Source organism: Centropristis striata, chromosome 20 (genome assembly GCF_030273125.1).
Source record: "Centropristis striata isolate RG_2023a ecotype Rhode Island chromosome 20, C.striata_1.0, whole genome shotgun sequence".
In the NCBI taxonomy this organism is placed as follows: Eukaryota; Metazoa; Chordata; class Actinopteri; order Perciformes; family Serranidae; genus Centropristis; species Centropristis striata.
Genome location: NC_081536.1, coordinates 14,891,593 through 14,914,122, shown reverse-complemented (window position 1 = coordinate 14,914,122; position 22,530 = coordinate 14,891,593). Strand labels below are relative to the sequence as shown.

Here is a 22,530-nt window from a genome sequence, read left to right as displayed (position 1 = left end):
CAGGAACTCTGCCTCTGGAAAACGCAACCAGAGAGGTAAAACTCATTTGTTCGCAAGGGCAGAGGAGTATGTTGATGATGATGTTCTAAAAATAGTCCTAAACACCTTCAGTCAGTCAGCAGGAGCCGACCCTTTGTTAGCCCGCACATGACCTTGGCTAGCTGCAGGAGCAACAGCAAGTTTGCCCCCTGAGAAAAACAATAACAACTACACACTGCAGCCGGCCTGACTAATACTCATGACCACAACACACCAAATCTGAGTCATTTTTCATATCTCACAAATGTCTTCTGCTCTAGTAAGCTCATAAGCATCTTGGAATGCGGTTACAGGTTCATTTGTTAGTGTTTGAGTCACCCCGTACAATCAATATACAACCCAAACAGAGAAATATGAATGCGTTTAGAATGTGATTTGAGCCCAATAGCTGGAAGTCTGCCTTTCGTGCAGTATTTCTCCTGAGGGTAGTGCATGTACGTGTAGGAGACACAGCAGGGAGGGGTCTGTGAAGCTGAAAAAAGGCCAGGTTAGTACTTAAATGATTGATTTAGGCCAAGGCACCATTACTAAAATAAGAAATTCTTTAGCACCTACAAGGGCAATGGACAAATAAAACCTTCCCAGGAAGGCTAAAAATAGGTAACTTAATTTCTTCCTCTGAATGCAGATGACTTGCATCCCGCTTCAAGCGTCTCCTCTACAAAGACGTTGTTTATTTTAGAGTCTTAAGGAGCAGTTTGTGAGTGAAAATAGCACCACAACTTAACAGGGAATGCTTAGCAATGCGAATTAAAATGAGAGACTAAATAAGGACAGTGATGTTAAAATGAGCTACATCTTTGCAAGACAGAAATTGCACTGGTTAATATACTTTGTGTTACAGTACAATAGCTAAAGTACACACATCACTGCTCTTATTTGAACACAAACTAATTAAGAGATAAAAGCTGTGGTTATTTGCCACATGCAAAAAGAGAAAGTCAGCACACTGATTAATGTTGTCAAGCAAATGAAGTTGGTGCTGCTAGGTTTTATTTGTTCTAAATTCAGATCATTAATTCAGTGCATTTAGACCTAAATTATATTAATCAAGTAATTATTCACACCCCATGTTAATCATTTCATAAAGAAGATCAATTTAAAATCATGTATTCTTAATTAAAATTTGTATTCTTATCCAAATATTAATAATTGCAAGCTGGCTTTTAAGTTCATCCCTGCACTGAGACAGAAGAAGTTTAGGTAAATTATATCAAATTGAACATGGATGAAAGGAAACTAATCAGTCTAGCAATTCAAGGGTGTTTTCACACTAACATGTTTGGTAACAAACTCCAGTGCATTTCCTCTTTGGATCGGTATGTGTGAAAGCTGCTTAATACCAGCAAAACTGATATATCAGTCAATCGTGGCCTATCCTAGATACATCGGTATATATGTACTGATGTATGTGTAGTCTGATATGCACTGATATGAAGAAAGAAAAAATGTACAGAACATATAATGTAGAAACAATGTTTTAAAAAGTGATTTAGAAACGGTGTCAAATGACAATTAAAATCTTCTTTCCTCTATCACCTACAGATGGCTGAAAAGTAACAGAGGCCAGGGAAGAATGGTCTTGGACTACATCTCCAAAGAAAACATAATACATTGTACGTACAATGTATAATTATATATGATAATGGCAATATTCCTGAAAAAGAGTTATTTGTTTATGAAAGCAATTTTTCAGAGTCATATCGGTGGAAAATAGGTTCATAATCCCCTAAAAAAACATCTATCAATCATCAATTAATTGTATCTGCCATATTGGAATAAGTGAATTTTTCAACAAAAAAATCGGTATCAGTATCTCAGTCTCGAAATTCACACATCATTCAGGCCTTGACTTGGTTAATGGAAAACCTTTGTGGTTGTCCAGTAGATATGTGATACGCCTACGTGATACATGTGTTTATCATGGAAACTGTTAAAGCCATTTGCTATCTATATAATTATGCAAAACCATTTGGTATCCATGTTTGGGGATGCAAAATGGCCAATTTTTATGCTCTTCTTAGCTATTGGTACAGTTGCAGCCTCAAATAATAAAAGTGGTATGTATGGTAACATTCTTCATAGAATTGTCACTTTTTTTTTTTCTTTATTTTGCTTAAATATAGAACAATATGAGTTGAAGCTGAAAGCATTGGCATGAATTGACACTGTGGCTAGACATTCCAAAAAGAGGCCACAAAGCCACTTAAATCATTCAATTTCATCTGGGGTTCATTAAGTTAACTGCATGTTTGGAGATTGGCTCATGCTGTGCTCATGCTGTGGTCTGAAAATAGCCCTTCCGCTCTGCATTGTGGGATATCAGGCAACTGCAACAGCAAATGGCCTTTATATTACCATGGTGACATTGATAAACAAAGAGGTTGGAGCATTCAGCATGCACCGATATCAGTAAAATGATCAAATTGCAGAGTGACTCGGCTAATCTCTGTGGTAATTATATTTTATTAGACTTCAATCAGTGTTTCATGCACCGGATCTGCATTTAGCAGTGACAGCCAGGGTACAGTCATTCCACTCTCATTAGAATTAAACCTGAGGGCTAACGTATGCTGTGTTAAACCATCACACTAATGTTCAGCTTCGCCACATGTGAGCTAAGTAGGACTATAAATGTTAGGACCGAAAATCATTAAAACATCACTATGATGTTCCATAACATTATCTTCAAGTGTGATGCTGTCAATTTATATTCTTTTTTTAGAGCAAATTTGAGGAAAAACTCACTCATTTAGAATGCAAATACCTCAATAAAAGTGTAAAATTTAACCTAGTCTAAAGAGGTAGAGATTTTAGCCAAGTGCTGAAAATATGACTTTGAAATTAGTCATTTCTTTCTACTTCAGCTTGTACGACTTCACTCTTCCCCTGGTTACATGGTCTTCTTTCACCCACGTGGAGACTCACTCCATCCAGATCAAGGAGAAGTCCTTATATAGGTTACCCTTCATCGCCACAAAGTCTGCCAGTCCTGTCTCACTGCTCAGCCATATTTCTCACCTTACCCCATTAATTAGCCATTAGGCACTGTTTCTTTTTTCAGTGCTGACATTGATCGCACACTAATGATAGAGTTACAGGCACAGGCTGCCGCTTATGAGGGCTCTTAGACAACAGACAAAATCTGCGTGTGCCTATACATGTGCGCAAAGCCGCAAGTTAACGTGACTATGCAAGTGTATGTAATAGCCTGTATGTGTGACAGGGAGGGGTCGAGAGGAGAGAAATAGCAACAGAAGTGGAGCAGGAACAAGGGCATCCCTTTAAGAACAGCCTGCAGAGACTTTGTCCTACATTCCTCTCTATTTGTTTCATGGGAGCACAGAGGAGGAAAGAGAAGGGATGAAGGATGAGGGATGAGCCAAGGTATTAAAGCAGATTCAGATGTGGGCGGGAGAGGACGCAGTATCCTCCCATTGAAAATATCACCAAAATAGCATCAGATTGGCAAGTAAAGTCTGCTGCAGAGGAACAGAAAAGGCAGTGTCTTATCATACATTAGTATGTGTTGCGAAGAACTGTAGTAAACAACTACTTTGTCAAGACGAACAGATGGATGGTCATTCTCAGCAATCCACATATTCATTCCTATTCATTCAAAAAAATAAAAAAAAACAGCCCTCTTAACAACAACACAGTTGCCAAGTCAATGACTAGTAATCTCTGTGCTCAACTGGGAGGGGAGCCAATTAACAATTCCCTCCTCTCAAACTCTGTCTACCTGCTTCCACACAAGGCTCTGCAGCGTTTTTCTGTGGATCTTTGCTGCAGGATATTGGACAACAGAGCTCCTGCTAGGAAAGCCCCACCTGCCAAAAGCAAGGAACAACAGCTCCTGGGAGAATGGTGCCCGGCCACCAGAAAGGCACGTTTTTCTTCAGCTTTGTACCCTGTGTGTATGTGTGTGTCCTTGCCCCAAGGGGCTACAGTGCTTCACTGAAGTAGACATAAAAGCCCATCGTACAGCTCCAGCGTCCCCAGGTCCAGCCCACATGCACTTATTCCACCACGTCTCTTTTAGCTCCTACCACAGGGACCCAAACGTAATACTTCCCATTACTGTTGCCTTTTTCACAGACAATTTCAGAATGATGTTCACTCCATCCGATGGCCAAAATGGCAGTTTGGAAGAGATGGGGAAAGTAAACCATTGAGCCTGAATAGTTCATGAGTGTGTACAATAAGATATTTGGTAGAGTAATTATTACCGCTAAAAGGCTGTGCTATAAATCTGCGCTAATCCATTTCCTGAGTCATTGACATTTAGTGGTAAGGAAGCTAGATGGAGAGAAGGTCATTAGCATTCTGAGTATGGTGGTATGAATGTCAGTCAGATTTATGTACTGTGTATGCCCCTCCTACATACAGGGCGGTAATCAGAGGAAAGAGCACATGTCAACATCTGTGTCCTTGTGCATGAACAGACTTCACAAGAGTCAAGTTTTTTACTTTTAATTAACATTACGAAGTGAACATTGATTGCACAATGTAATGGGTATAGCATAATTACACCATCGGTCTTTAGATTTGTTCCCTATAAGTCACTTGCTTTCACCATACAATATTGGCTGCCGCCGGGCCAGATCCCCCCGGAAAATGAAAACTAGTAATGAAATAATAACATAAAGGCTCTGGAGTCCAAACAAAGACAGCACACTCTTTATTGCCTCCCATATTGTCAACAACAGCACTTTATACAGCTTCACTCCTTCTGTTCTTACCTTTCACAATAAAAGCCCCAGATATATACACTGCACAACTGCTTACCAGGGAGCATTTTCAACTCAACAAAATAGCTTAACGTAGCAATCCTAGTGTAGCAGAAACAACTGGACTTTTCTTGGAAACTTAACATGGCAAAAGAAAAAGAGTCCTGTTGAAGTCAGATGTAAAGATCTACTAAGCTAATGTTAGCCCAGTAAGTAACAAAACCTGTCTGCTTATTAATGCTTTTACTCTGCCTTCATCATACAAGTGACAGCAGCACACAAAATAATCACTTGGAAATGCTAAGAGGGAAAAAGTTATCCTTTCCCACTTTAAGATGTATTTGAGATCCAGCCCTGTGCTTTACATTAGCTTTATAGTTAGACTACAGTTCCGCTCACTTGGGACAGCTAGAGTGGACATGACATGCCATTCTCCCAATGATAATTGGGAACCATTTGTCCTTAATGGCCCATCTGACGCATCTTGGATTATTTTGAGGTTGGCAACTCCAGACGTCTTTGGGCAATAGATATTACGTCAAATAGATTGTGGCAGTGATAAAAATAGTTTTTTGTCAGTAGACAATTGGCACGAGGTTTCAGCTGTTGTAGTGAAAGCATGGCGACAACTCAAGTCTGGCCCTCTTTAGGATGTCAGCCCCCTGAGTCGGCTCAACCTGCTCTGGGTTGATCAGTAGTCCCCCTGAGAGGACGTGCACACTCAAGTGACAAGCTTGAACTAATCACGATGATGAGGGTAGAGAGGGCCTCGGCTTAATGGGAGCACAGAGAGATCAGGGCAATGCCTCGGGGAAGCAGACTCATAAAAATGCACTCAAAAGTACCCTATAACATACAAGATACAATGATGAAATACTACAGTGAGAGAAACAACTGCTCTGCACCAAACAGTGTTTAAACTGTTCTCCTTTTTGGCCTGCAGGTTTGATGGCATGGCATGGTTCATCTCTGCAGACCTTGTGCTTTCAACCTTCCTAGTTTGTTGTGTCTATCTAGGCTATTCGTTTTTGCATATCTGCCAATGGGAGCATGCTCAAGTGTCAGATTAGCCTGTTGATTCAGTATAGTCATTCTAGATGTTATTCCGAGGCACTATAACCACCTTTCCCCTTGAAGAACTCAATGCACTGAAACATGTAAAATATGTGCAATAATATGGATGTGTGATCAAATGTTCCAATGCCTCCAAATCAGGTAACTCAGATGATTGTTTGCAACACTAACAGGAACATGTGCATGCAAAGGTATACTACAAGTAGCCATTTAACTTGATATATTGAAGGTTTAATTTCACCCTAACTGCAGTAAGTGATTGTTGCCTACGCTGCATCAATTCTCTGTGGCTGCTATTTGTAAAGGATCTGAATGATTCATTGACTACACTGACTGACTGACACCACCTATTTTGGAAAATAAAGAGGTAAAGATGGAGGGATATTTAAAAAAAAAAAGTAATATGCAGCATGAAGTAAAGGATTTTGTCCTGAGTTATAAATTGGTGACTGGATTTATGCAAGGAATACTTTTCCCAGTACTGCTAAGACATGATTGTACACGTTGGATTGCATTCCACATTTACTTATTTGGATAATTTTACATATTTATCCCTTTGAGACTCTCAGTTCCCTCAGGGACAGGATTTCAAAGTTCTCAGATATTGTAATAAAGCTAACCATTACTTAAAGATAAAATCCTGCACAACAGCCAACAGAGGAATGAATATGATGAAAAAGTGCGATACAGTATCATGGTCAATATGTTATGGTCTCTTTGCAATCAACATTCCATAGCCACAGGCGATACAGCAAAGTTTGCAGCCTCATTTTGGTAACTCAATGGTGCATGAAATGCGGAAAAGTCTAAGGCATGTAGAGTTAGTGTGTAGGGCATGGTGAAACATCTATGGTTATTTCATTGCCAGAGGCACATGCAACAACTTCTACATAATTGGAAACAATAAATTGCCTCTTTTGCTTTGATTTAAAATATGCGCACTCTGAGCCATGGTGCTCTGAAAATGAGGGGAACCATCTACAACAGAAGCTTGTGCTAACTTAAGTCAGGAGGTTACAAATTGCCGTCAGCAGCATAAACTAAATCTTAAATGAAAGAAGCCTAGGACACATTTAACTGTTGTGGTTTGCTGTTTCTTGAGACAAATCAGCAGATAGGGTCCGCAAACAAAAATATTTAGTCCATAGTATTACATGTGTGTTGTTGAATAAAGAGCTGAACTACAACACACCACCAATCAAAATAAATTAGACTTAGAATTTTTTTTTAGCTGCTGTTTATTTTTACCTTAAAATGTAGTCAGTATCTCTACCAGACAGAAGCTCACAAGACATTTTTTTAAAAGTCCCCAAACTATCCCTTTTACAGTACAGTTTGGGTCTGGATGGTGTGAAAGTAGCTGCAGTGGTTATCGGAGGGATGCCAGGCCTGCAATCTGTCTCTGGGTGACTGCCAGCCAGGGATACGCATAAACTGACAATACACACACTCACTTACTCACACATAGAACAACTCCCCAACACATACAGTATCTGCCTGTCTCTGTTACCATGGAGACTGACAGACTTCCCATTGAAAAATCCTCACATGCAGATGCGTGTGTGCATACTGTATGTGTGTGCATCACGGCTTGTGGGGGAGTGAATACATGGATTTGCATATCAGAGATTGCAGTGTGTGGAGATGAGTAAGGAGGACGCATGTGCAGCTATCATTCAGATTCAGTATGTATTGCAATGTAAATGCGAGCAACAAATACATGGAAAGTTCATTTTTATCCATAATTCATCCTGAGTATAGCTGCTAGAGCATGTGTGAAATTTCAACTTATTTCAGAAGACGTGCCATGAAATTGATACTTACTCTGATGAGTCTATGAAGTATATTCCAAGGGCCCCGATGCTGAGCGCAAAGACTAACACCACCTGAGGAGAGAAAGGCACAGATAAAAGAGAAATTACTTTCATGCATAGAGCAGCAAAAGACTTCTTATGCTCATTAATGTACTCTATAGTAAACTAAGTATTCAGTTGGGGTGGACACAATAGACAACATAAGTATCTGTAATTAAACAGTGACTTGCCTCCTGTGAGTTGCAAAACATATTCAAAAAAACATGTGCTGAATAATGAATGCTCACACTCATGTCAGCAAATAGAGCTTATTAAATACAGGCAGTGTCAAGACAGCACAATCATACGGCAGGAAGCAGAGAATGGGACACACATTTGGAAGCTCAACTGTGCTTAAGAGCAACAACAATGCGTCGGGGGTGTTGAGAGGAAGTGCTTAAAGAGTACCACAGTTATCAGGTGTTGACATGCACTCCTCAACTACTGCACTGAGTCAATGCTTGCATTGTGTGAGATTATGACCCTGCAGGACTGCGGTCTGTATAATGTTTCAGGGACTATATATGACCTGCAAGGTAAAGTCAGGTAAGGCTACTTGCAATATGAGCAGCAACACCTGAGCCTTGCAGCTAAACAAATCATTTAATATTGTAGACAGTCAAGCTTTTGCCTAAGTTATTGAAAAATTGAGTACAATTAATACACATATTTGGGAATCGATTTAAATTACTATTATCAGCTGATATTGGTCTTTCACAAATATATCACTTTATATTGGTAACAGCAAACATGTTCCAATATAAGCCAATATAAAAACCTTTGTTTTACAGAATGTGAAATGCAGAAATCCATATACTGTTGGGGTAAATTTAAATCAGTGTTATATAGTTTATTATTATTATTTAAATGGTCAGCATAAGTTGTATGTATATTGTATATATATGTAGACATTATGTAAAATAATGTTCAATATTCTTTAATAAAGTTTTGCGTTTAAGAAGCAGGCTTCTTAGTACCTTTTCATTGTTATAACAGTATAATATCGGTGCATTATGCACACAAAAATTGGTTTGTTTTCATTCCAATTTGTGATTTTTCTTCCTCTCCAAAATTACTATCAGACTCGAAATACCATACTAGTTTGGCTACATGATTAAGTAACTAAAGTGACTAAAGATAAAGAATATAATGTGTAATATCTTTTTAATTATACAATTATTTTAGAAATAATAATATATTTTACTACAGGAGATAATATAAATAGTATAAAATTATTTTTCAATGTAGTCCTGCTGATGAAGAAAAAATAAGGACTTGTTTGGATATTAGTCATTCGGCGAAAATGTCAGCTTCCTCTTGTTTCACACCTGGGAAAATACAGCAGCATGTCCCCCCAATAATCACCTCCAGCAAACAGCACGTCCAAACAACATCACCATCATCATCACCACTGTTATCATAATCTTTGCAACAGCTGACGAACGCAGCCATGCACAATAGTTCCTCCCCTGCGATCTTTTCTCCCATTCAGTCACCTCACAATAGCAGCCCACCGTCCCTGCTGATTGTGCCATTCATTATTGATGACGGGAGCTTGATTACTTCCATGTGATGGTCCTTTGGATTGATCCTATGCATTGTGACTGAGGTATTAAGTAAACATCCCCATCCCTTTGCATTTTTAATGATTTGCTGCATGAATGGAGGATGATGGCAATCCTGGCCACAGAGTTGTCCAGGGTCAGAATAACCTTATAAGCTGAAGACATCAAGGATGCACCACACAAAGGAGATGAGCAGAAGGCTCAAGCTGAAGCTTTATGATAACATCCGGCTTTTTAAATGAAAAGCTCTCCATCGGTCTGATTAAGAAGAAAATCAATGAACTAGAAGGCTTTATCTGATCCAAACACTGCCTTGTTATCTCTACAGGAATTAAAGTATGTATTGTTCCCACAAGATGGCATTGTATACTTATAGAAAGTTAGTATTTTGCAGGTGCAAGGTAAATGCCAAAGTCAAACTGGATAATGACTACTTGTTTGAAAATGTAAAATATCTAGGGTTGTGGAGTTAGCAATTAGTGAGGTTACCAGACTCTGGAGTCCAATCATCACCTCTGCCTAAGGCCAGTGGCTGAAGTCTATATTGAATAAAATGCCTATATCTGTCATCAGCTGCATCAATTTTTGAGTTCAACAGTGTTACAGGGAATGCTTAATTACTAGAGTTGTTTAATGTTGCAATTATTTTCAATACAACCAGATTATGAATGGACATGACTAAGAAACCCCTTGGCCTGAAAAGTGAAGCCAATGTGGAAGTGCCTTAATCCTGCATTCTTTCTGACAGCCAGCAGGGGGCGACTCCACTTGTTTAAAATATAAGATTTTTTAGACAGCTATTGAATAATGGCTTTACTTCTCACTTGATTCATGTTTTCTTCAATATAGCATGATGTTCATTCCGTAATAGAGTAAAACAGTATATGCTTGAGGTCGTAGCTAACTTGTAATTGACAAATCGCTACCGTGTTACCATCCAGTTTTGGTGTTGGCTGTGTTTTCTCTGTAGACTCTTTCACATTTAGTTTTTTAGTTCATGAAGGTAAACTGTAACATTTTGGTCACATAAAAATATCTTTTTCAGCGTTACCAAAAGGCAGGTGTTCATTTTTGTAACTTGCTAATCAAGCTAGCTACCAAGTTGTAGTGCTAGATGTTAATTTAGCTTTAGCTTCGAAAAATGTTCACTTCTTCCTTGGGAAAAAATCAAGATGGCAACACCCAAAATGCCACATTTAAAGCGTCACAATGGCTACGTCCACTTCTGATGTACAGTTTAAGGGTCATAAGGGTGTAGAGAGAGAGAGAGAGAGAGATGGCAGAAATGGACAGAGACAAGTAGGCCTATGGTTGAGCAATGGTTGGTTGCTGAAAAGCTGAGCAGTGAACAGCAAACACCCAGTGATGAGCTGAGGAGATAAGAAGCGTCATCATCTTAAACTGACCCAGTTATTCAGCTGTAAAAGCCGGTCCACCCCTCAACCCCCTCCCCCCACTCTTTCTCCCTGTCTCACACACACTATCTCCACACAGTGTCTTCAAAAGCTAGCTCAAACACACAATCTACCAAAAGAGACAACCAACCGAGCAACCGCCACTGCAAATCAGGACCAATGTAATAACACTGAGGGGAAACCTACAAGAATGGTAATGGCAGAGGGGCATTCCCTCCGCCTACAAAAGAAAGTAAGAAATTAAAAACAAGGATGGCTAAGTATAGCTGTCGCTGCATCTGTAGTAGCTGTTAAGGACCTAATGAGGCTGTTTATATGCAGATTTCATGATTCACATGTGATAAGATGACAGGAGTGAGTCACAGTCAACAAAGTGGTCGCCGTCCTGTCAGAGGGGCAGCATTCGGACGTGATGTCTATGTTTTCTCGTTAATAGCCGTGTAGGTTTTCATGGTGTATCCCTGTCTATATTTAAAGTGCAAAGCTGGATCTGTCAGATGTTTTCCGAGGTGCACTTTAGCTGGTATACTGGATGACTGGAAGTGTAAAAGAGGGCACAGAGAAATCATATGTGTGTGTGGGGGGTTTCATGTTCTAGTATTGCAAGTGAGCTAAAGGCAGCAGCTCTCACATGACACTGTAAACACATAATAACACTAACTTGCATGTATAAACACACGTGCAAGTCTGACACTCTTAGTTTATTTGGCAGTCTAAAGAATATCCAGAGCTCATCAAGGCTTGCCTGTGGAAGCAATATCAAGTGCCCTAAAACTGAGCCAAAATTTCACACAAGATTTCCTCCTGCAACAGGGATCCTGTGTAATGACTTCCTCTGTCTCTTAAGCGCAACCTGTGACAGGGAGAGAGCCGAGTCTCATAGACAGGTGATGTGGGTTGACAACGTACGGAATAATCGCTTCACATTAAGGCCAACTACCCAGGTCAAGAGAGCGTTGACTCAGATCCTCCTGTCACCTCCGCATTTCAGTTTAAGGCAATCAAGACGGAGGACAGTTAGGTCAAGAGAGGACTGAAGACGCAGCGCTCTGTAGACACACCTGGAACTACTGGATAGTAGTGGTTAAGGATAATATACAACTTTAAATAAAATCTTCCATCACCCAATAGGTTACTTATTATCTCAATATTGATATATTATTTCTGAAAATTGTTTAGGAATACTGTAATAGATAAGTAGAATGACACTCATTCATTTGAGTGTTCATGTGCATGCGCATTCATGTGCTCTTTAGATGCTCTCATTTCCTGTGTTGCTAAGTTGTTCCTCCAACTTCTGCGTGTTAATGAACTTTAAGTTGTTATATTGAAACAATACAGATGCTACAAAGATGCAAGCTCAGAGGGTTTCCAGTATCTGCGTGAAAATGAAGGGCAAAGCAAATGGATCAGGTAAATCATTCAAGGAGTATTCAATATTTTTGCAGACTTTATGACTTTTACGGGACACTAAGGAAGTAATTTTTAATATTTGATTATTTTGACAACACATGAATGCAACCATGCTCTATCTTGTTATGTTAGCAAAAGTAAAACATAGTTTGTATATCCACCCCATGATTCAGATTTACTCAAAAATTTGTCAAGTAAAGCAATGCAATCACCTCCTGTACAAACAGGAAATCATCTGCAATAATTTGTATCTCATTTTCTTCCATTTCATTCTTCATCAATTGACTGTTAGACATATCATCTGCATTAAGGTCTTGGCCCATAGTATATGAAAGAAAGTTGGAACCTTTAATCTGAAGCTATTTGAGAAATGAAAAACCTACTTGTGCAAAATATTAATAGAATCCAAAGCCTGGGGCTAATGAGGCAGCCCAATTGTGAGCTGACTTGCTTGATATTTTCACGGAGCTTCCAGAGGTTGACATCAAAGGCAGGAAAACAAATATCCTTGCGGGTAGTGGAGTTAGGTGAGAAATGAGAGGAAATCTAATCAAGAATATTTATGTTTTTTCTTCCTGTCAAAAACTGAAATACCTACTTTCTAAGAATCCTAGTGGGTTCCCTAGAATTACACAAGTGGGAATCCTCAGTGGGGAGTCAAGAATGCCCATCAGTACTGTGTGGTATCAGGATAAGCTTGTTCATTAATCCGGCCTGGCTTTGGTTAGCCAGAAAGAGGAGTTCCAAAATGTCCGATTGATGCATTTGCCAGAAAGGATTTCAGAGGTCCACAGCCAAGTAAAGCTCTGGCCAAACCAGTGTACTGGTTCTGTTTTCCTTTGGCTTTAATCCCTGAGCATACATCGGCAGGTTTCAAACAAATAGAAAGAGCTGTAGTCAATATACACTCATAACATAAAACAAATGAAACTCTATAGCATACCTCCACTCATCAAATTGTAATCATGTTTGCACTGTGAGGCAAACATTTGCATCCATACCAGGTGTTTGTTTTCATAGCAACAATGCAGACAGAAACAGTATCACATGTCGCTGCAGGAGGTGAGAGAGCAAGCCTCTCACTGGGGGAATGTCAACAAATGAAACCTCCATTAAACTTTGACGGCATACATCCATACATCAGCACACTTTGTGATCTCCCCTTTCCTTCAGCATCAAATGGCAGGGGGCTCTTGACGGCTAGTGGAGGTATGATCTGACATTCTGTCAGAAAAACACACTCGGTATTCTGGTCACACACTGCATAACTCAACACAGACTACTGATTCCCACTTTGTGACTGAACAGATGTAGCACAGGCATACCAATTCATACAAGCGCATTCTTTCCAGTTGGACAAGAAATATAAAACATGGACAGCTTTAGTCGATGGTGATTAATAATAAAAAGGAGCCACACGCTTTCTTCTTGTTTTCAGAATTTTAACAAACAAGTATGTTGTAATAGAAAGTGGGTATAATGTATTTCTAAATATTTGCAACAATTCTTTGCTCAAATTCAAAAACAAGAAGACAAACAGGTATTTTTAGGGCGCATTTACAACCCAAAGTTTAGTCAGTTTCAATCAAACTCTGGTGCAGTTAAATCTTTGTTACAGTTCGTTTGGTCACTTGTGAATTCTCCAATTGTACTCTGGTTTGGACCAAAACACCCAGTCCGAGACCACTTGTGAGAGGAGGTCTCAGTCGGTTTCCAAACGAACCCTAGCGTGATTGCACTGTGAACATAATCCTACCCAATTAAAGGAAATTAACCAAAATGCAGCTGATTGTGGGTTACCTTAGTGGACATTTAGTGAGATGTATACAGAGTGAGAGATGCAACATGACTGGAAGGACTGGAAGACTGACTAGGACTTGAAGTCCCAAGTTTGCTTGACATCTGGGCTGAAGAACACAGGAGATGCTGAATAAAGTCCACAAAAACATTGATTTTAGAAAATCATTCGAGACAACAATATTTCATGGTGCACTCGGCTCCATGTTGCTTTGTTTGTGTGAAAGCAAACCAGACTAAATACAAAACGAACCAAAAGTATCGACTTCACTCTGATTCAGACCTGGGTCGTGAGCCTTTAGGGCACTTTCACGACCCAAGTCCGCCCTTAGAGACATTTTAGAGCTTCGGTCCCAAGGCAACTTTGACCCAAGACAATTAAGTCCCAAGCTATCAGAGTACTGGAAAGTCCACTTCAGACTGTCTGAGACCGTCTGCTGATAGGTAGCCTCTGAACAGACTTTCCAATGACATGAATGCTAATTGCCCATTAAAATTGCACTCTCCTAATCAGAAGTGCCATCAAAACAGTACCTATTTTTATTCATAAAACAGGCGAGCACAATCATTTGGCATGTTCGACTGTCAACTAAACAAGGCCAATTACCACAGACTTCAAATATGTAACTCGCAAATACAGAGGAGCAAAGGACAAAAACGGGCAGAATACAAGCTGAAGCCTGAGTAAGTTGTGCACTGGTGTGTGTCGGAGTTGTTTTCATCATCCAAATCCACTGTCGACTCTCAGTCAATTTTCGTGATATCTAATGGGAAATAGTGTAAGACCCAAAAATGAAGGAGAAATGAGATGTAGGACATAATTACTACACGAGTAATTCTTCTGGCATGAAAAGTGTCACCATATAGTAGTATATCTGCAATGCTGGGCACTTAGACAGGTCCAGATGGCCTGATAAACATGTAATCTGTCCTTATTTCTTTTCATTAGCTGCTAAACATGCAAGCCAATTTTTAAGAAAAGAACTGAGTTTTGATATCAGATTTATCTAGTCAGACTGGAGCTGGGAAAATAACCTCCACAACACAGTCCTGTCTCTCTCTTTGCTCTGCTCATCTCTTGTCCTGCCCGACCCTCCCACAGCCGGCTCCTTTTGTGTTCGTGCCCAAGGTCATGCAGTGACTGTCTCTAGGGTACAGGCTGGGAGAACAGAGGATCGGTAGAAATACGTTACCCTGTCCTTTAAGAATAATCACTCATCTACATTTCTCATTGTAAACTATGCACTTATGCTTCACAAACAAATGAACTTATACAACCTAAACCTAGAGAGGTAATAGAAAAAAAATGGCAAGATAAATAAAAATTTTAAATGTTAATTGTTCTTCTGTAGCATCTATTTTATCCATATATTAATCTCTCATCTCATCTCATCTCATCTCAATCTATATAAATATAAAAGTTAAATATTTTCACTGCCAATACTGGTGGTGATATCCACAGTCCAGTATCTGTCGCTCTTATCCTGATCCTGCCAGCCATGATGATTGTGGCAAGTATCACAAAAGACTTTCCTCCACCCACCAACATCTGGCTATTGTCTTTAGTGGGTTGCAATTGGCCATCATTCCCAGGACAAATGACTCTGCAGCATGGGTTTTTATCAGCTCCAGCTCTGTTCGGTGGAAAAGAAAATAAGACTCCCGGCTGGAGACGCTAATTTTCACCCCTTTTGCGATGCAATGACGCACATGGCCTTTGTCAGTAGCTTCTGCAACTCTTTGTCAGCTCAGTTAAAAATTCTGTCCAAAGAGAGCTCAAACAGCATTCCAAATTTGTCTGCACCAAGTTTTAAAGAGAGAAAGAATAAGTATTGGAAATAAAAAAGAAGTAATCACCATTTTCACTGGCCTCTATGCTGCTTTTTACTGTTTATTAACCCTGTTTTATGGCATAACATTGAATGTGACGCACCAAAAAACCCCACAGAAATTAATTTAAAAACCTGATTATATGCACTAATTACTAATTTGGGTGGCAGAAGGGTGCAATAATATATACAAGGGAGAATGATATAGCTGCAAGGAAGCAAAATGTTTTGAATACTGTTTTGATGGAAACTTATGAAACATGTCTGCTGATAGAGACTGCATTGAGCCAATCATGATTCTATGAGCCGATCTTAAACGTGTAAAAGGCAACTTTATCTGTAGCAGAGCTGGTGTAAAAGCTCTTCATTTATCTGAATCAGACAATGCGAAACTTGAAAGGTGATACTACTGGGACTATGCCTGATTTTGATGTGCGAAAATACAAACATGGTGTGAAATGTAACACTTTCAGAGCGCTGACTCTGCTTAAATTGAACTTTGGCATCGTCAATAGGGCAGTTGCAAACCGACAAGTAACAGCAGGCAGGCAGTCATGGTTTATGTGCTGGTTTGCATGATGTGCAGTGCCCCACCACACAGATGTAATAAAAAAAACATTAAGGCTGCAATGATTAGATGATTAACTGATCCTAGTCCTAATTTGTAAACTATCTTAATAATCAATTACTCGAGTCAAAAATAAATATTTAATGGCAAAATCCTGTGATTGCAGCTTGTTACATTTGAATATTTTCTGGTTTAATTTGTCTTAATTGTACACTAAATATTTTTATAAATTAAGAGATTGAAAGACATCACATTTTCTCTATTTTCTAATTAATAATATGAGAAAAATTGAATGAATTGAAAGATGTAATAAGTTGCCCTAGTATATGGATGATTTTCATTTTTTTTTAAATTACATAAATAGGTTTAATATACATCCATTTGCATAGCTACCAAATACTTCTAACTTTATTAAAAAGTGAAGCCTACAATAATGCCCATGAGAAAGCATACAGAGCATTATTTCATTTTACCCAACAAAAAATGGTTGTAAATAAACTTGCAGGGCCGCCGCAATATTTTTTATCTGTTAGAAGAAACGTAATCTCATAAATCATATTACATCCAGTGATGCTGCAACCCTGGAATTGGCTCCATTTAACCCTGGTGGCCTTTATGAGACACATATTGTCGTGCCTAGGCAACAGAAACAGTGATTGACGGGGGAGAGGGTGGGGAGGGGGTCGGTATGAAGGAAAGCCTCTCAGGTCTGACAGGATGACAGCTTCAAAAATGAGCATCTGTCTGTGGGAGATGGAGAGGAGGCCTGTGGGGATCCTTTACAGACACACAGGACAACCTGTCTGAAAAATCTCCTCTAAAAGTTTTTTTCTGTGGCATCATTAATTCATGAAAAGCGGATATTTTTTGCTACTTGTGCACTATGAAAGACGTGTCACTGACGAATTAAACTAACAGAGCCTTGTACAATCCGCTCCAGATATTAGAAGGGCAGGTCAGCCTTCCTCTACAGCATCTTGTGTCTAATGGCAGCCTTCCCAGGAGAACAACAGTGTGACCATGACCTTGAATGTTCGCAGATTCCAAAAGGACAAAAGAGACGGAGATAGAGGAGATAAAAAGATGGAGGTGATGATGACAGGAGACGGAGGGATGAAAGACTATTAGAGATAGCCCCCCCTGTGGGACATGAGGAGCGTTAAGAGGTGGCAGAAAATGGCTTGTGGCAGAGACAGAATGGGAGCGAGAGAGAGAGCAGCTGAAGAGAAAGAGGAGTGGAGGGATGGAGAATATTAGAGCATGTCCTCTAAGGCACAGCAAGAGCTTAAATGCCACAGCGTGTACGCGTCTGTGCACGTGTCCCCACCTCTTTGTGTGCGTGTATCCTGTGTGTATGTCTTCAACCTTTGTGTGTTTGTCCGTGAGACAAAAAGGAGGACCCCTACTGGGATTATGCCAGCGCAGAAAAGATGAGAGGATGCATGTGACCAGCCTGCAAAGAGGGGAAAAAATTCTTTAACTCATATCCATCCGTATCCTATTCTCCACCCAACGTCCAACACGTGAGCTTATAAATGGTTCCTTTTGAAAACTGCAGTGCAATGCGCAGAATTTCAAATGGGACTTTATAGAAAGCTGCTGCCACTGCACTGAGTTACCATAATGTCCATTATGCATGTGTACGGTGGCTGGAGGGCAACATTATTTTTAGTGAAGTGTGACTGTTCAGTTGCTACAGCGATGCTACCCCAGTGGTAAGTTAGCCATGTATGAAAGATTTAACGTGGGAGTTCAGTGGAGGCTCTCTGTGACATAACACCACGGACTGATGAACTCTGGGTAAAGTGTGGCTTTTTGCTGCTGGATATCACAGGTCCACAAACTTGTTCCCATGCCCCAGGGTTTCTACAGTGTCAGTCTGTTTTCCACGGCCTAAAACTGAGCCACAGCCTCCTGAGTGGAGGACGAACACGACAAGGACAGCACCAAAGCCAAATTTTGTTGTTTTACTGCTGAAAAGACAATAAAATTCTAAATAAAAATAACAAAATTCTGTAAAAATAAGCAACAGGGTAGAACAACTGATTGAGAGTCCTTTTACATATTCAGATTGAAATTCTAAACACAGATTTGCCCTTGTTGCATTTATTGTATTTGAGCGATCATGCGCAAATAATGTAAAATTGAGCCTGATTAGTCTCGCCATTAATTCCAACTGTCCAGAATACCAATCAGCCTGATGAGAGGTTGTTAGGACCCATTTTTACAACACACTGTGTTCCTAGCTCTTGTTGTCAGCAGTAAATGTGCTGCTGCAGTTACCGTTTGATCTGTCTTCCTCAGAAATTGTAAAAAAAAAAAAAAAAAAGAAAAAGAAAAAAGAAAAAACATCACACTTAATTTTTCAGCTGAGAGAACTGTTACTCTTAGGTTATGCTTTTCCTTTTTATTAAACAATTTCTAGCCACTAAGTTCACTTTTTTTTTTCTTATTTGTCAGTTGTGTTGCTATTGTTTAAAGAAAGTAGCAAGATTTTTATTTGACTTTTTATATTATTTTTGCAGCACTTCACAAATTCTAATAAATAGTTACAGTGTTGAAGCATTATGCTTATGAACCTTTTTGGGAAATACAGCCAAAACAATATAGTGTCAAGTATTTTTAAATCAAAACAAGAACAGCATTCGCTAAATTTGTCACTGGTCACTTCGCAGACATTATGTCAACAGGTGGTCTGAAATCTTACTAAATCTAGAACCATGTTGCCAGGTTAGCAACAGAAGTTACAGTGATTATGTCTGAGGTGGTGCACAATTTGACAGTTGAGTGGGCTAAAAGCAGAACCGACAGGCACCAGTAACAGACTTCTGACGAGGTGAGAAATGCCAAGACTTCTGATTTTTTTTAGCTCAGTGCCTGGCCGCTTCCAATTATCTTTATTATCACACCATAGATTGTATAAAAGAAGTGGACAAAGCCACAGTAAAGTCAGCAATTGATTTATGTTTTGAAGGGCTAAATTTCGTATTTTGGTCATCACCATCCTGCCATTTGAGAGCTCATTAGAAAAATGTGAAAGTAAAAAGTCATGTCATTGTCTCATAGACGTCTTTACAATCAGACTTCTTTCAGCAACCAGTAGAGTCGCCCCCTTCTGGTCATCAGAAAGAATGCAAGTTTAAGGTTCTTCCACATTGGCGTTTCTTTTTAGACCTGGTTGTTGCCGCTTAAACAAATAAAAAACTTTACACCACATTACACAAATCCTGTAGATCTTAATGAATACTGCTGTGTAACTTCAAGCATCAATGCAAAAACAGTCACAAGTCAACATTATGTTAAAATATAGAGTGTGCTGTAGTAAATGCTACTAATTTATGAATGAATACAGTTCAGTAAAATATATTTGTATGCACTGGTGAATAAGGCCTCTACTTCTGGTAATTTATGCACCCCTGCTGGCCTCAGATTGAATCCTCAAAATTTCCTCACTCTTCCCCTCTCTGTATCCCATTAAGCTTCAATAAAAAGAAAATACTTGATCTCCCACAAGACCTCTCCTCACACTCCTGCCATGCAGGGAATCCTTTCAGCCTGACAACATGGCACTGAGTGGGGCTGTTTCTCTCAGGTGTTTATTCACAAACTAACCCGTGAATGAAACACAGATCTGCAGGGGATTTTCCTTATTTTGTCAGGAGCATCGAGGGGCACTGTGGCTTGTTACCGCCGCCCAGGCTACTGTTGATTCATGCCTTCGTGGCTGTTTTATTCAGAGCCGGACAGAGTGGCTGCATAAATGCAGTGTTTGATAGACAGTAGAAGAAAAATATGTTTTAAAGAAGCGAGTGGGTTGTCTGAAAGAATAAGAGGTTCAATGTGTATTTTCTACATTAATTCTCTAAATGCATTATCTGTGTTTGTCACAATCATACTCAGAGACAATATAATGATTAATGCACATGTGCATTTGTGTTCAATCTATCAATTTACTGTGATTTGTAAACACCTTCATTAAATTTATTTTTCCCTCGATTTTTTTTATCTCACTATTGTTAAGATGTAATTGTGCCATGTATCAACCAATAGCCAGCTTGACATTTACATAACGGGTACAATTTTCCATCAGAACAATGAGAAATGACCTCTCTGTCTACAGTAGGAAAATAAGGAGAAAGGGAAGATCGCTGTGTGAATACTAAAAGGTTGTCTTTAAGTGGCCTATTCTCCATCTGGTGTGCAGGTCATAATGTATTCAGGTCACTCCACTGTTGTCCAGGCACCAGTTACTGCCACACAATTCCATTATGTGCCTTTAATCAAAGCATAAATCATCCCTGCCATAGTTAATAATATCAAAACTTTATCACACCAATGCCATTTTTATTACAATGCATGCAGAGCAATTACTTTGTCTGATGCATATTGCAGAATTCAGCAAAACCTTTCATCCTTCTCCAAATAATGTCATTCTGCATTTGGCAGCCAGAGGAATATCCAGGCGCTGCCAAATATGGAATTAAAAACTTCATCTTCCCTCCCAATAAAGCAAATGGATTGACCAGCATCTAAATGATAAAATAATACAGCTGCAACACATCTTGTTTTTTTCCTGCTGAACCACCCTTTTATAACACCAAGAGCTCCTCCCCCCTCCAACTACGCATTGGTTTCATCTCGGAGGACACGCAGCGGTGACATGATCTTTATCTAATTAAATCAAGGTTTCGTTTAATTTCCTGAAGGTTAATGAGAAGTTTATCATCCGCGCCAAAGCCCACTTTCGCTCTCTAACAATGTAGTGGGTCCTGATAAGGTAGAACGCTCAACTCGCAGCAAGGTGAAATATGAGACTGGGATCCGCAGAGAAAGAAAAGCTGTGTTAGTATTCTGTGTTTGTTGGCAGGCAGGCTATGTGTAAAGTGGAGAGCAGCAGCAGCATCTCGGTGTATCCCGCCCCTGTTTGCTCTCTGCCACATCAGATCAAACCCTACGCACAGCTGTCCAGCTCAGTCAATAAAGTGGGCGGATGCCTGGAACCTGCCGTGAATGACCTTAACTCACTACCATCAGCCGTCAGCAGGAGGGGTGAAGGTGTCACAATAAAAATGTTAGCTCACGGTTGACTATGAGGAGCTTAAGTCTCTAATATATTATTGAAAACAAAGCCAACATATTTTATATTCAATTTCAGTGCTGCAGTACTTACTGGGCCCTGAGTATGCTTCTGTAGTTTGAGATATGGCAAAGAGGAAAGGAACAGAAGGGTAATTTGCTAATAGGTTCTGTTCCTTTGCCTTTTGGGGTATATATTATTAATTCCACTTAAGTCATACAGTTATTCATTCAGTGGATAATTAATAGGCTCCCTGGCAAAAAAGGAAAAAAAGCTAATCCAACTCCAATAGAAACTAAAGGGTCTTACTTTCTGCCGTACAGAAAGTCCATTTTAAATACAATTTTACATGTTGAATGAACGTCAAGCCAATAAACCTTTCGTGTGGTTTCTCACAGAGCCTTGACCCCCATTAAGAAGACATTGAGCCAAACTCCGCTTCAGTGTCCATCAGTTCCACCTCTCACCTTTCCTCTGATGATAGTCTGCTGGTGTGATTGATTGTTGACTAGCACCGACACCCATATCGATATCCAGAACGCGCGTCAGTGAAAAGTTCAGCCGTCTGCAGCCTGGAAGGCAGTCGGCTCCCCTGAGACTGAGGATTTTATAGGTTTAATATGTCACAAAGCTCTCCATTCTGATTTAAAGTGCCACATAAAGCTGCTTTGCTCATATTGTAAGTACCTGCATATATACAGTCCTGTGTTCAAGTGGGGTTTGGGGTAGAGCTCTTGTAAGTGTCCATCATTTCAAATAAGAACTATGACTGCAAAACCCAGTCTCTACATTAGATCTTTGGCTTAAGCGAGCAGCAGCATCACTACGGACTAGGGAGCGGCTGTGATACCTTATGTGGAGAAGCATCTGATTGAGTCCTCATTCATCCTTGACAAACGCTACATGCAGAAAGGACAAATTAAAGGAAAATCCTGAATAAAAGTGTGGAGAGACATAATGTAGAAGCTTCTGTGCACCAGGCCTCACAAAGTGGTTTGGTTATAATGTGAATAAACTGCTAGGGCTTTTACAATCACCAGATCTGAACCTAGTTGAACATCTATGTAAGATTAAGAACCAACATGTAAAACAATTCTCTCCATCACCATCTCCATAACACCAAATTATACAATCTAAACGTTCATTTTCAAATGTATTTATCTGCAGTAG

The 22,530-nt window shown here is 39.6% G+C and overlaps 1 protein-coding gene across 11 annotated transcripts in view; it reads right to left on the bottom strand.

The window, feature by feature from the left end:
- The window catches only part of kcnma1a (potassium large conductance calcium-activated channel, subfamily M, alpha member 1a), a 153,396-nt gene that overhangs the window by 78,228 nt on the left and 52,638 nt on the right, over positions 1 to 22,530 (bottom strand). For all 11 annotated transcript variants that reach the window (XM_059359565.1, XM_059359557.1, XM_059359562.1 and 8 more), the window contains exon 3: positions 7,668 to 7,729. In XM_059359565.1, coding sequence (XP_059215548.1) covers positions 7,668 to 7,729 — 62 coding nt within the window. The remainder of the gene's footprint in view (positions 1 to 7,667; positions 7,730 to 22,530) is intronic.